General features: G+C 35.0%; 1 protein-coding gene across 6 annotated transcripts in view; it reads right to left on the bottom strand.

Moving 5' to 3' along the window:
• Positions 1 to 1,650: 1,650 nt before the first annotated feature.
• Positions 1,651 to 14,027, bottom strand: part of ZDHHC21 (zinc finger DHHC-type palmitoyltransferase 21) — a 35,297-nt gene continuing 22,920 nt past the window's right edge. For all 6 annotated transcript variants that reach the window (XM_030512271.1, XM_030512267.1, XM_030512273.1 and 3 more), the window contains 2 exons: positions 3,209 to 3,252; positions 1,651 to 2,680 (listed from right to left, as the gene is read on the bottom strand). In XM_030512271.1, the coding sequence (XP_030368131.1) occupies positions 2,548 to 2,680; positions 3,209 to 3,252 (177 nt within the window). In that variant the 3' untranslated portion in view covers positions 1,651 to 2,547. The remainder of the gene's footprint in view (positions 2,681 to 3,208; positions 3,253 to 14,027) is intronic.

Genomic DNA, 14,027 nt, shown 5'->3' with positions numbered 1-14,027 from the left:
TGCAGTTTCTAATTAAAAAAAAAAAAAAAAACCCACAAAGGAGAGCCAGAGGAAAATATGTGGGATTTCAAAGTAAAGATTCAAAGGATTTCAAACTAGATCATAAAAGCCTACCTGATCATTTCCTGCTGGAACTGATAATCAGTTTCAGAAACATTAATAAACTAATAGCATGATAAAGTTTTTTTATATATATATTTTTATTACTTTTAGACTTTTGGAGGCCTGTCATTCAAAGAATATAGCTCATTGCCTCCCCAAAATGAAGCCTCTTCAAAATCTCCCTTCTCTCCTGCACATACTCAGAAATGGGGTAAAAAATTAAGTATCTGCCCCAATTGCATTGTATATTGATTCCTAACATTAAGGATGAATAGGAGAATGAGGCAAAAAAAAAAAAAAAAATGTATTTACTCCAAAAATCCAACAATGCGAAAACATTTGAGAAACTGCCCATCTGTGAAATCACCATTTTCGTTTGAGAATAGGGCATGATTTAGTTAAATGTATGGCTGATACTTCAGCTTCAAGGCTCTTCTTTCTGTCACTCCAGTAAGCGCCTTATCATTCAGAGATGTTTATTTGCGGTTATACCGGGTCGTTCGCGAGGGCGGCCGACAGAGGGAGCCGGGGGAGCGAGGGAGGACGCGTTGCCGCGTAAGCCGCGTCTGTGCTCCCTCCTGTTTAGTACACTTGTACTCCACAGTGCCGGCACATAACAAAACTGCCTTTATTCCCCTATGTGTTTCACGAAGACTGAACTAGTGAAATTTCTTAAAAAAAAAAAAAAAAAAAAAAAAAAGAAGAAAAAAGAAAAGGGGAAAAAAAGAAAAAAAAGAGAGAAAGGGAGAATATAGCCATTACTTTATAATGTGTATGCACGTTCTTTTTAATTTCAGGCACTGCTCCAGCCTTTTCATCCACTTTCCTCAAGCTTCAAGTGATTTTTAAGATGCACCTTTTGGAACTTTCAATAGATCATTAAAATCTGTTAATTCAGTAAAAGGACACCCAACACTGGCAGCGACTATGTTAGGACTTTCAAAGAGCTGATCTAAAAATTCATTATGAATAATACTCATGACAAATCTAGCCCTTCTTTTTGAATGAACTGTTCATAAACAAGCTATTGCTCTCTCCAAACACAGCCTACATTAGGATGTATATCACATCCTGATTTTTTGCCTTTCATTATCCTGTTGCGTGGCTGTCATTTAAGGTGGATCCTAGTCCTGTTAGACAAGACAGCACAGAAAGCAGCATAACTGAAAACACCAAAGCTGTGCATTTCTTACAAAAATTCACAGAACTTTCAAAAATCATGTCATGCTGATATTTGTACAGATCCAGAGAGATAGAATAAATTACACAATTTTTCCAGATACAGCAAAGCTGAGACAGTACTTTGGCAATCGTCATTTTATGAGATGTAATCTTAAGGATGCTTTCTTTGGTTAACTACTTCTATACTTAAAGGGCCCACAACAAGCTATCTACATCGACATAGCAATCTATTAAATCAGTTAATGTACTTCACTATTCATGTTCGTATCAAATATCTGTATGTATAAATATTTTAAAATATTTTCACATATATTTCCAATACACAAACACTTAGATCAATTCCAGCTAATCATAAATAAACAAAAGTAAATATAAAATTTATAACTTTATTGACAATATACTCTTTTTTATGGTACATCATGTTAACTAGTTAAATCCACATTTTTAGAAAAGTAATCATTTGAGTATTTGCACCATACAACTTTTTATTGAATTATTGCAAAGAAATCCTTGTGATATATGGAAAACATGCTTTCTATCAGCATACTTTACCCTGAAACATATCACCGCCTTTGTTGACATAAAGACAGGAATATTTCTCACTAAGATTGTATCTATGTAGAAAGATAACTGTAACATGTTTGATTTCTCTATATAAACACATACATTGACATGTATTTTTATAAACCTCTCTGAGAGAGGTTTAGGAAGCAGTCTGCCTCAGTTTTTAAATGTTACCTTTTATAGTGCAGTGCCACAGGATTACTATTGCATATCAAAAATAAATGGCAGTGCCAGTGAACTTTAAATACATGTAGCAGAAAAAAGACATAAATATTATCCAGACAGACCTACAGATAAAAACACTAAGAAAAATTCAAGGCAGAATAAGACACTTGGTGGGAAAGCTAGCAATCAATGTAAATTTCAGTGTTTTCTACCGAAATAAAAAAAGAGCCAGTACGAAACAAATAAAGTAAGACTGCATTCCAGTCATTTGGTTTTGGTATTCACTTCAAATACAAAAGAAATCCCCTTGGAAAGCTAATTTGGAAGTAAATATGCCTACGGTGAAACATACAACTTGTATTAATCTCAGAACAGAATCAAGACCACTATTAAAATAAAGACTGAGGCACATTGTTGTGCCTATGATTGGTGGGTGGATTTTAATTGACTTGAAGACTGTCATAGTCCTATTATCATAAAACCTGTAATGCACTTCCAGCATGGAGGACCCATCTGTGCCCACCATCCATCTGTTTAGACGTGATTGGCAAAGTGGTAGGGAACTCGCAGTGGTTGCCTCTGCCTGAAAGGAATAAACCACAGGATCTTCCAGTGAGTGCCAAAAACTTCTGAGAAGGTCTGCTGCCATGGCTTTCGGGGCCTCGATCTACAGAAGACAGCATTATTAGTGAAAGACAGCACGCCCATGGTGCACTTCAGTCAGCTAGAACAATGCAGGTTGGCTGGGGATCCATTACTGAATTGTGTCCCAGCATCACAAATACAGCTTTTCTTTCATTACGGCACACAGCTGAGACTTAACTTTGGAGAACAGAAACTATCTGTGTCGTCAATCAACTGAAGGCAACTTTTGAAGCAGAGGAGAACCTCTGAATCAATTAAATGTATGTCAAGACACAGCAGAAAGTGTCTTTTGATCTTTACTTCTGAAAGAAAATATAGTTCCACTGGCTTTGGGTAGGGGAGGAATGGGAATAATGTGAGGCTACTTTGTGTACAACCAATATTAAAAGATTAGTGAGCTGCTGCTAGAGACAGGAAGTACAGAACACAATACCACACAAAATAATCTTAACAAAGTGCCTTCAATTCCTTTTCTCTCTCACATAGTTAAAAACCCCAGCTACTCCTTTAGCTTTACAGCAAATAAATAGAGAAATTTTATAGCACTTACATGTCTTCACAACAATTTGACATTTTTTCTATACTTGTAGTGTCCTGTTGAAGAAAACACAATGAAAAAGTATTTGTTTACAATTGTTAACTGTTAAAATGTCCTTCTGAAAGCAACTAAATAAAGTAGGGAATCAATTCTTAGCATAGGCTGCTTTGGCATTAGCCGAGTAAGGTTACCTATTTCTCACACACCAGATTAGTTTTAAACAGCTGGGAGATCATACGTGCAAATTTACTCAGTCTGTTAAATGCTTTTTACAAACACAATGTGAAACCGTACTGTGTAGTTTTACTATGACAGCACATAGCACAGAATGTCAACAAAACCGTACAGCATTATTACACCTAAAATTAATTCAGATATTACAATTAATTCATGGGACATTTAGATGTAATGTATGTAAGACAGACTCTTGGCATACTTTTCACAAACACCAATTCCAGACATGGAGTAGTCCACTGAGATAACAACAGAAAAACTTAGTAAAATGCACCTGTTAACAGATGTGGTATTTTTGAAAAGCAGGAGCTATTAAGAAGTTTTAAAATAGTGATCTTCATTAGTATTATAATGCAAACAGCACAACTAGGAATATACCACCAGTTTCCATAGTCACTACAGGTAAATATCAAATATAAAAATAATTATCTTAAAATGTAACAAAAACTAAATAATATGCAGAGTGAATGCACCCCTGAAGCAAATAGTAAATTAAATTCATACTTTTTTGATTAATCAGTCACAAAGTTTTATAATTAAAAAAAAAATTTAAGCTTAGATCATCCCCAAACAAAGCTCTTAAAACTACCAACAATAGTACTTTTTCTCACTTTTGCACTACATATTTAACAACAAAGCCAGCTGCTTTTTTTTTTTTTTTTTTAAACTCCAGCAGTATTAGGGTTTTCAACACACATTCATAGCTCATTCTGTTCTAAAATCCCTCATGAGGTCCAAAATGCAATACTTGAAATATTTCTCATGGTTCCATCTCCTTTTCATGGCAGCTTGATATTTCCCTTTACTGTTCATTGATTTAGGCATGCACATAATGCACCTGTCAGATTACACCAGCGTCTGAATGAAACCAAGAGCTAGTCTCCATTGTCCCAGCCATACAGAGACACATGGGCTGTGGTTTAATTAGGCTGCAACTTCATTGTCATCTGGAAACACTACCTAGCGATAAAACCATACTGTGTTCCTTGATTGTTCCTGCCATCAGTGCATCCAATTCAGGGCAGGCACTGCTGGGATTCTGCCACCATCTTTCATAAAGCTTTGAAGGGGAAGGGTGAAATGTGAGTGGGAACAAAATGTAGAGGAAGCTTCACCAGATATGGGTGGCCTCAACTACCCTTGCCAGCTTTTGTCCTGCTAAATCTGCCTCCCAGCTCTGATGAGTTTTGGAAGAGGATGCCTTACCACATGCTAAATGGCAAAAATCTTAATTCTGCCCATGATCTACCTAGCTGAATTCCAGACGCACTATGGCAAACAAGAGAAATTCCCTCTTCTCATGCATACCTGTGCATGGTGGTGACGATGCATTGGTTTTTCCCTGTTAGTGTAGAGAAGGCATGCTCACAGCCGACTACATAAATCATTCTGGCCCCATCATTAGGTAGATTCAAAGAACCACTCAGTAGTGAGAAAGGATAGGACTGGAGACAGCAGAATGTAAATACTGTCTGTTGTTTCGATTCCCACAGATAAACTGCTTCTCCTCTCCACTGTATGGGCTTGTCTAGCATATTCCCCCTCACCCTCCACTAGTGGCAGGGAAGCATTACAGGACACAAGCCATTCTCCTTCCTAGGGCAAGACTAGGCTTGCCTTGGCTGGGGACAGAGCCAAGGGATATTTTGCTTCATTGGGCTGGCTGTTTTTCTAAGTCTTGTTAGAAAAACACCACCTTTTGTGACCACAGAAATCCACACACAGCTTTCGAAAAAAAAGGACTAAGTAAATACAGGTATTGTTTCCATGACATTTCAGTGATTCTGTAGCACCATCTTCATGAGATGCACCTTCTGTAACTGCAAAAATATCTCAGCTCTAGGAAATATCATCTCTATCAACTCAAAGCTGTCTACCTGTTAGTACAAAATGAAAATAATACTGGTATGTTTGAAAGCAATGATTCCTAATGGTGTTTGTACAACAGTAGCATGCTAGTCCAGACTGTAATTGATTTCTAGCTGCCTAAGATTTATGCTATCATTTCACTAAAGGAACCCTAAAGTAGCATTGGGTGCAGAAGTAACACAATAAAACAGTAACTTAGATCTCGCTTTTTGCCATGTTTCTTCACATCGTTTATTCATTAACACATTTGTACAGCTCCCTAAAATGAGATTTTTTTGGAGGAATTCCGAGGTTGGGAACTGGGGATTGTAGTTCTTTTTAATTGTTATCATGGCATGTTATCAAGACCTGGAAGATGCTTGTGAGGGTTTGTCCCCCTCAAAATATAACCCCTTAAATTAACGAACTAAGTGAAAGCAACAAAACAGGAACTTCAGAAAATGACTGAAGACTGTCAAGCTTCTACACCTTTAAAACACACAAAGGATAGGAAGTCAAACGAAATCCTTTCTTCCTTCCTTTTCCTTCCTTCTTTCCTTTTCCTTCCTTCCTTCCTTCTCCTTCCTCCTTTCCTTCCTTCATTCCTCCTTTCCTTTTCCTTCCTTCCTTCCTTCCTCCCTCTTTCCCTTTCCCTCTTTCGCTTTCCCAACATCTACTTTAGAATACTTTAAAGGAATTGGGACTGAGCAGTGAACCCTTTGATTCTGGGATACTTTTTCAGATTTACAAAAACTTTACAGCCACATTTTAAAAGCTGTGAACTAGGGCTGTGAACCAAATTCCCCTCACAGCTTCCCTCCCACAACACTGCTGCCAAACAGTTGGGGTCATTTGAAATGTACTTTCATTTGACAGTGAACCAATTTACTTTTTCATATGAAAGTGAAATTTCACAGCACCCCAGAAAACTCGGTAGCCCCTCTGGAGACAAGAAAGGAAGGAAAGGGAGAGGACCTCAGCTGAGTTTTAGCCTGTTATTTAAGGCTTTCTTCTCAGACAGACAATTTTTTCTTCTTTTAGAGACTGGAGGATCAGAATAACCACCACTCTTTTGAATGACAAGGTGTTCCTCTGTTCATTAACATATCTCACAATAGCTTTCAACCAGAATACCATCTCCCTTAATTATGCATTTGATGAATACCCTGGTTTTGCTACCTCAGTGTTACAGCCTATGAGGCTTTGGCTGTCTGCATCTACTATCAGCTTGGATTACTATTAACACAAATAGAACTCTGCTAAGATTCCTGCCCTATCCTTTATCAGCTAATGCTGATGTTAAAATCTTTTGGAGAACCAGCAATCAGCCAAAAGTTGAAAATAAATTGCTATGAGCAAACATGGCATATCTATGGAGACCTAGTAACCTCCATCTCCAAAAAATACAATAGAATTTACAATTGCATACAAGAGAAAATTGACTAACCCACAATTGATTAATTTCACATGATGGCTCATGTGGACACCCAAAGTGATCATCCAGAAACAACTATTGTTCCTGCACCTAGTTATTCAGATACATACCTACTGATAAGCATCTGAAAGCAACTAGGAAAAAAAAATTCTTACCTTAGTGAGAAAGGCAAAAGAAGTTGAAGGAATTAAACACAGCAATAATTAAAAACATATCACTTTAAAACAAGAGGAAAAGGGTAAAGGTTTCTGATTCTGCTGAGGGAACGAGGAGTGGCTTTTTGCTTGAGGACTTACTACAAGTCTGTAAGAGCAGCTTGTTTAAGTGACAACAGCTGAGACTGTTACAAGAGGAATGGAGAGACATATATAAGAGCACTGACTGCATTCTGCAGGCCAACTTTAGGTTCATTTGCAAACAAATGCACCTGCATTAACTAACAAGAGGAATATATTTTTCATAGCTATATTTTTAATTAGCATAACCAACTGCCTGAAAAAACAGTGTTTTTATAAAGATCACATGCACTGTTTAACAAGCTGTGCCATAGGATGGGATTCATCATGAACTAATTTATCATGGAAGAAGCACATGGAAAAAATATTTTCCTCTTACTGATTCATGTTCTCCAAAGGAGAAGTTGTAATTTGTAACTCGCAGACTAAATCCTAAGCACGCAGCCACAATCTTGGGTTTGATTTTTCTTCTGTGTTTACTTAAAGTGACATGTAATCAATACAGCTCTATTTAATACTTGCAATAGAAGAATGTAAGCATTGTGCCACACTTCCTTTATATAGCATTTTCAAATACGTAGTACATAAGAATCAGCAGAAAAATATGATAAAGTGGAAAGAGGAAAAAAAACATACAAATGAAATACTCAAAACATGCAAGCCTTCCTGGATTTGCAGCCACTGCTTTTATCCTAAAGTGCAAGACAACATATCATCTATCTGAATAATACATTTTTCACCTTAAATCCTACCTAACATCCTTTAATTGTGTGTATGTAAATGACACGTGAGCAACTAAAGAGTATAAAATGCTGAAAATCTCAGAGAACGCGTACATCATATTTCAGAAATTTTCCTTATTGAAATTAATTACATTTTGGATTTCCATTTTGCCACCTTCTAGCACCGTTTCCTTACATCTAGATAGCTCATATAAGATAATATGATTAATTTTATCAATTACAACTAAGTTCAGCCTGGAAATTACTAGTTCAGTTTTAACCTTAAATCCCTAAACCAAAGAACTGTGTGCAAAATGAAAAACAAAGCTAAACTATATTCTATCTAGGAATATTTCTCCACTCTGTGTTCTGATGAATTTAGTTGAACAGATTTCCAATGCATTGATCAGGTACTAGAAAATGATTCAATGAAAAGAAAACCTCTGATAGCAAATTAGGAACACATCTACAAACAGATGTCTTTTCTTCGTTCTATTTCAAATCCTTAGTGTGTCATGTGCAGATAGCTGCATGACAGCAAGATATGACAAAATATACTATTTTTCTTGATACTTACAAATACCTTCTTAACACAAAAATAATAAGAAAAAAATGCTTAGGAAGGCTAGGTGTTGACCTTCCTCACACAGAAGCCATTTTAATGGTCTGATGTCTAAATTAGACAAGCAACTTTTAAAGAAAATGTACTCAGCCCTCAGAACACTCAAACATCATTATTATAGTTACTATCTTCAATTGGACAAAGGTACTTCCTTTACTATTTAGAAAAATAACTAAATATACTAAATATTTATTTATAATAAATATATAAAATAACTAGAGTTGAAAAAGGACTTCCTCCTTGAGTGATGAACACAGGATATTTTTTCATTATATTTTGGTTCTCTGCACAGTATAAAATCTCTTTGATTAAATTTTCTAACATATGTTTTTCCTTAATAATATTGTAAATAATTAATTTCAATAAAAGCATTCCCACTTTACCTAAAACCATGTAATGATTTAAATAATGCAGATGACAGCTTTTGTCACTCAGTGTGCCTCAAACTTGAATTTATTTTTAAATTTTAAATAGCTCATGAAAGAGGTTTTTGAAATTTACTAAAATTGTACTTTGATGGTAAGTATGTGTTTAAGACTGTCAGGATACATTCATTAAAAATGTCAAACAAATTGCTAGTCTGTTTGTGAAGAATAAGGTAAAGGTACAAAAGACTTTACATAGCTAAAAAATCCCATTCAAAGACCAGAACATCACTAATTCCTGATAACTTAATTTACAGGACTTTATGCAGTGTTCTAATAAGAGATTTGTCTACAGGTGGATTAAAGGTAGAGACAGGAAATGGGGAAAGGACAAGGATAATGGGGAAGATACAGAGAGGCAACATTAACATGAACTTATTTTCTGTTACATCTCTAATTTCAAATTACTAGTTGGGTTTAAGGTTTAAATATCTTTTGCTCCCCCTCTACAATTACTTTATATCTTACATTTTATTATAGCCAGGTAAAGAATACATTTGCCTGGGAATCCTAATTTCCCTACCAATCCTAATTTCTTCTGTATTAAACTTAATTATGAGGATTAATAGTTCCTTGATTACATTTCTGCCATGTTTGAAAAAACAGGAAAAACCCTTAGTATTCCTCTAATCAAAATAGCGTTTAATAGATTATCTGATTAAAGACATGTTTATGAATATGTTTAATTATAAGATACTTAGACAAAAAGCGTTTTAGCACAACTAGATCACTTGTGCATTCTGTACATTAAAACAGCAATGGATCAACACTATGAAATACTCAAAGAATTAAAAAGCCTTTGATTTTATGAATAACTGCAGTTACATTTTCATTATTTTGCATTTCAACCTTTGTAAAATTTCTCTGACTGATTACACAAAGAATTTTAATTTTTTCACTGGCATTTTTATTGTTTACACTTCATTTTTGCATTATACTATTAAATTAAATGGTACTCCTGAAGAAAATTAATGGCTTGAAAATATTCTTTTGTAATAATTATATCTGAAAATTAATTTTTACAATTTCCATCTTTTAAAATTTTCCTTAAAAGGATTTTTTGTCCTTTTTGGAAGAAACTCTGATCAAAATGAATAATATTCCTTACTACATGCTCACTGTAAGTATCAGTCATAGTAACACTAAGTAAAATAATCAAAATATACAAATTAATAAGTTTAAAACATTCATGTGGAAATGGATCTGTTTACAACAAAAAATAGCTAGTGAAATATGTATGCTACTTGAAGGTGAAAAGGAGAAATACTGCAACAATAAAACATAGCACTCAACTAATACCAACATTGTAAAATGCTTCTATGGGAAAAGAATTTATGTGGCATCAGATTGTGCACAAGACAGATTGTTGAACACCAGCTGTTAAACTATTTTCCCTTACATCCTCCCCAAAGCAAATAAAGGGAAATTTCTCTCTACCACATCCACATAGTAGTGATGCATCAGGATATTGGCATATCACTGTACACCATTCAAACAGTTAATTAACAGGAAACCCCGGTAGCATTAATTAAATTAATAAAGTCATTGTCCACTTAGTTTATAACAATGCATCCAATATCTTGCACAAAGAGCACATGGTACCTACTAAATTTATAAAAGCCCATCCATTACATAGTTCTGCCCCAGAGAAACAAGTTAATTACTAAATAATTTTAATGAAAAGTTTTTCTCTGCAATACTAACCACAAAAATCACATAAAATCATATTAGCTAGACTATAGTGGAAAATGAAGACAATGTCTTTAATTCCATATAAATACTTTGCTTGAACATATGGAAAAATGAAAACAAAAACTGTTTAGTGTTTGAAATAAAAAACAATCAAAGGTAATCCTTTAAAATTAGGGTTTGGATTAGTCTCTGCAAAGGATGCTGTTTAACTGAAACATCTGGTAGTGTTATGTTGAGAGACAGGCCTTTTTTAACTTTGAAAATGAGATTAGTAGATCAGTTATTTGTAAGTGTCCGAGTAATTTCTAATTATTTTATCTGGGTCACAGATAATCTGCTTTCACAGGGCTCCCACAATGACATCAGAGGATCACTGCTGAACTGATTATCCTGTTACCTTCCACCATCCATGGGAAGAGAGGATTTTCCTTTTGTACAGAGGAAGAGAAAGAAGTGAGTGATTGCTTCAGACAGGTGGCAGCCAACAAGATAAAGAACACCACAGATCTTGAGAGGAAGAAAACCTCACATATGGAAAAGGTACCAGCCTTAAAAAAGGTCAGCAAACTGAATGCTTCTTCGTAGCGTCTGGTGCAATTTAAAACCTCACTACAGATGAACAATACCAAAATAATCAGAAAAGCCATTCTTTAAAAAAGTGTGCCATATTATTCATTACTTGTTCTACAGTAATGCCTTGTAGACCAAATATAACTGACAACAGAATCATACTGTATAAATAGAAAAATTGTTTTTTACCATCATTTAACTGTTGAAGTGATGTGAAAGACTATAGAAGTACTTTCTTAAAGCAAAAATGGAGCATGAGCAAGAAAAATTAAAGTGTCAGGGCTAGCCTTGAACTAACATACACACAAGCATCCTGACAGTTCCACCTTTTAAAGAGGTCCTGAATTGCAGCTCTTTACCTCCTGCAATCATAAACCAAAAGCAACCTGTAGCTGATAAAAGATACTTTCTTTAAGCCTGAATGAATATATAGGCAAGTTATGTTTTGCTTTTGCTCTTTTTTTCTTTTTTTTTTTTAGGAAAATAGACATCTGTTACATACAAAAATGAGAGACGACTTCTTAAAAACCATTATGTCAAGAAGATATGTCTTGAGAAAGAAAGTTTCTGGATATAATTTGAATAGCTTCCAATTAAATTTTATTATTTGATATGAGGATAACTACAGAAAAAAAAGTAATTGGAAATAAAACTAAGACAGGTATGTCTAGGTATGTAGGCACGTCTACTTTCTTCTAGGTTAAGTGCACAACATGATTTTCTAAAAAAACTTTGCATCTGCCATTGCAATACAATATAACTAGTACCTATTTGCAATACAATATAACTAGTACCTATAACAAGACTAGATGCCTCGGATTTTTTTTTTTTTGGTTGAAAATTTAAAAACTTTCTGAGACACAACTATCTCAAGCAAAATTATAATTTATCTATAAATAGTGAGTTTAATATTTATTACAAACCACCAAATAAAAAAACCCATCTGTCTACCTTCACGGAGTTTTTCTATGAAGGGCCATCTTATTAACCTGTAGTGGTTGAGGCAAAAAAGGAATAATTGTTTGTGAGAGTACAAGCATCTAGAAGTCTGAAGAAAGGGGTACCAATTCTTTACAAAAAAAAAAAAAAAAAAAGATATTATTCTCACTAGGAGAATATTTAGTTTTTGTAGGGTGCAACTGACAAAAATATTTTTTGGGTGGAGTTTTTCGAGGTGGGTTTTTTTTTTGGTTGGTTGGTTTGTTTGGGGTTTTTTTGGTTTGGGTTCTTGTCATTTTGCTTGGTTTCGGGTTTTGGTTTTTTTTCACTTACTGTTACATGCTAAGCTTGCTTTTATTTGTTGAGCATTGTCATTAGAAAACATCATGCTACCTGGGAATGTGAGAATACAGACTTGTTTTCAGTTCAGAAATATAAAATTGAAATTTTTCCTACAAGCAGTTGCAGAAAGTAGAGGGCTGGTAAAGCAAGCACCAAGTATGCAAGATAAGCAGGCCCTGAATATAAATGCATTATCATTTTGAAAATTACATTAGACATTACTTTCTTCAGGAGTGAAACTGTTTTCTTCTACCCAGCTCTCTAGAAACACGAAACTTGTAAGTAAGAAGACTGTTATGCTGAGATTTTAGGAGTATCTTCTTAGGATCCTACAGTTCCTAAATTAGGATCTTAAATTTCTCTCTATTTCAGCGACTTATGAACTGGAAAGAACTTAAATACTTCTATTTCCAAAGTATTCAAATAAAAGTTTCTCAGGAGCAATCTCAGGTACATGCTGGAAGAAGTGTTAAAATTCAGGATGACGGTGAGCCAAAACAGAGCTTGGGAAAGCAATGGAGAAGGAGGATGAAAAGAGCTGTGTACCCCTTCCTCTAGAAGTGTATTTCACATATGCTAGTTTCAAGGGAGAAAGCACTAATCTTGTATACAGAGGCTACCTCAGCTGCTCCCCTCTTCATTGGAACAATTCATGTCAAAAGTTCCTCTAAGGACAGTTTTTGCCAACCAGCTGTTCTCTCATTGTAGGAAGTCACCTCCCTTGCCCTTTGGCTTCCTGCACCTCCAGATGAGATATGCTAGTGATACCCCAACAGTGATACCAAAATAAGAGAGTGGTAAACGCATTCAACTACTACGTTACGTAACTTGTTCTGTTAATCACCTTCTCATGCAGTAAGTACAGTCTTAAGAACATTCTCTGTGCAAGGGCCAAATTTGAATACACAAGTTACAAAGTTTTCACTTTTATTAGAAATCAGTAAGTAGAGTCTTAAGAACAGTCTATGTGCAAGGGCCAAATTTGAATACACGAGTTACAAAGTTTTCACTTTTACCAGAAATCACATTTTTTACAAGCATCTTGGTATCTGTTAAACACACATGAAACAGGATAACAGCAGATTACATGCACTTGTTTCTTAAAGAACTTACACAGTAGATACTGTTATAACCTATGCAAGTTATGCAATTGGTAAGCACAGAAATCAGTCAACTGCACAACACTGAATTTTGGAAAATGTCAGCACACACAGTAGAATGTTTCACCTGTACTTCATAATGTGCTGCTTTGCTTTCCTGTTTTAGCTAGTGTCCAGTTCCAGAAAAGCATGCTGGAGTATATTCGCTATATCCTTTCTATTGCATGTTCAGTTGGGCAACATTTTTTTACTTAGGAAAAAATTTATAAAAGAGGAGAAAATGCCAGTATTTCCCCTTAAAATCCTATAAAAAACTTCTGCTCATTCTTACAGCTCATCAAGCTATCACTTAGATCAATTCTAGTAAAGAGCAACTCTGCTTATAAAATGCTGTATACTTAGGTCACTTAATGCAAATTAATTCTATACATTCAACTTTATCTATCTTGCTGCAGTAGAAAAAGGATAAACTTTCATAAATATGAAGAATCAGCAGAACTGCTGTGACTAGGGTACATATCACGTTTCACAATGCATGCTACATTCCAATCATTTACATTTGAGCAGAGCCATTCAGATGTGGAAATCAACCATAAACAATGAAGTAGGAAACTACCATTTCAGGTGCCAGTTACTTATTATTCATGATGCTAAAAGAGGATAAAC

The sequence above is a fragment of the Strigops habroptila genome, chromosome Z (assembly GCF_004027225.2).
Source record: "Strigops habroptila isolate Jane chromosome Z, bStrHab1.2.pri, whole genome shotgun sequence".
Classification (NCBI taxonomy): domain Eukaryota; kingdom Metazoa; phylum Chordata; class Aves; order Psittaciformes; family Psittacidae; genus Strigops; species Strigops habroptila.
Note: the sequence above shows the minus strand (reverse complement) of the source record. Positions and strands in the feature narration are given on the sequence as shown.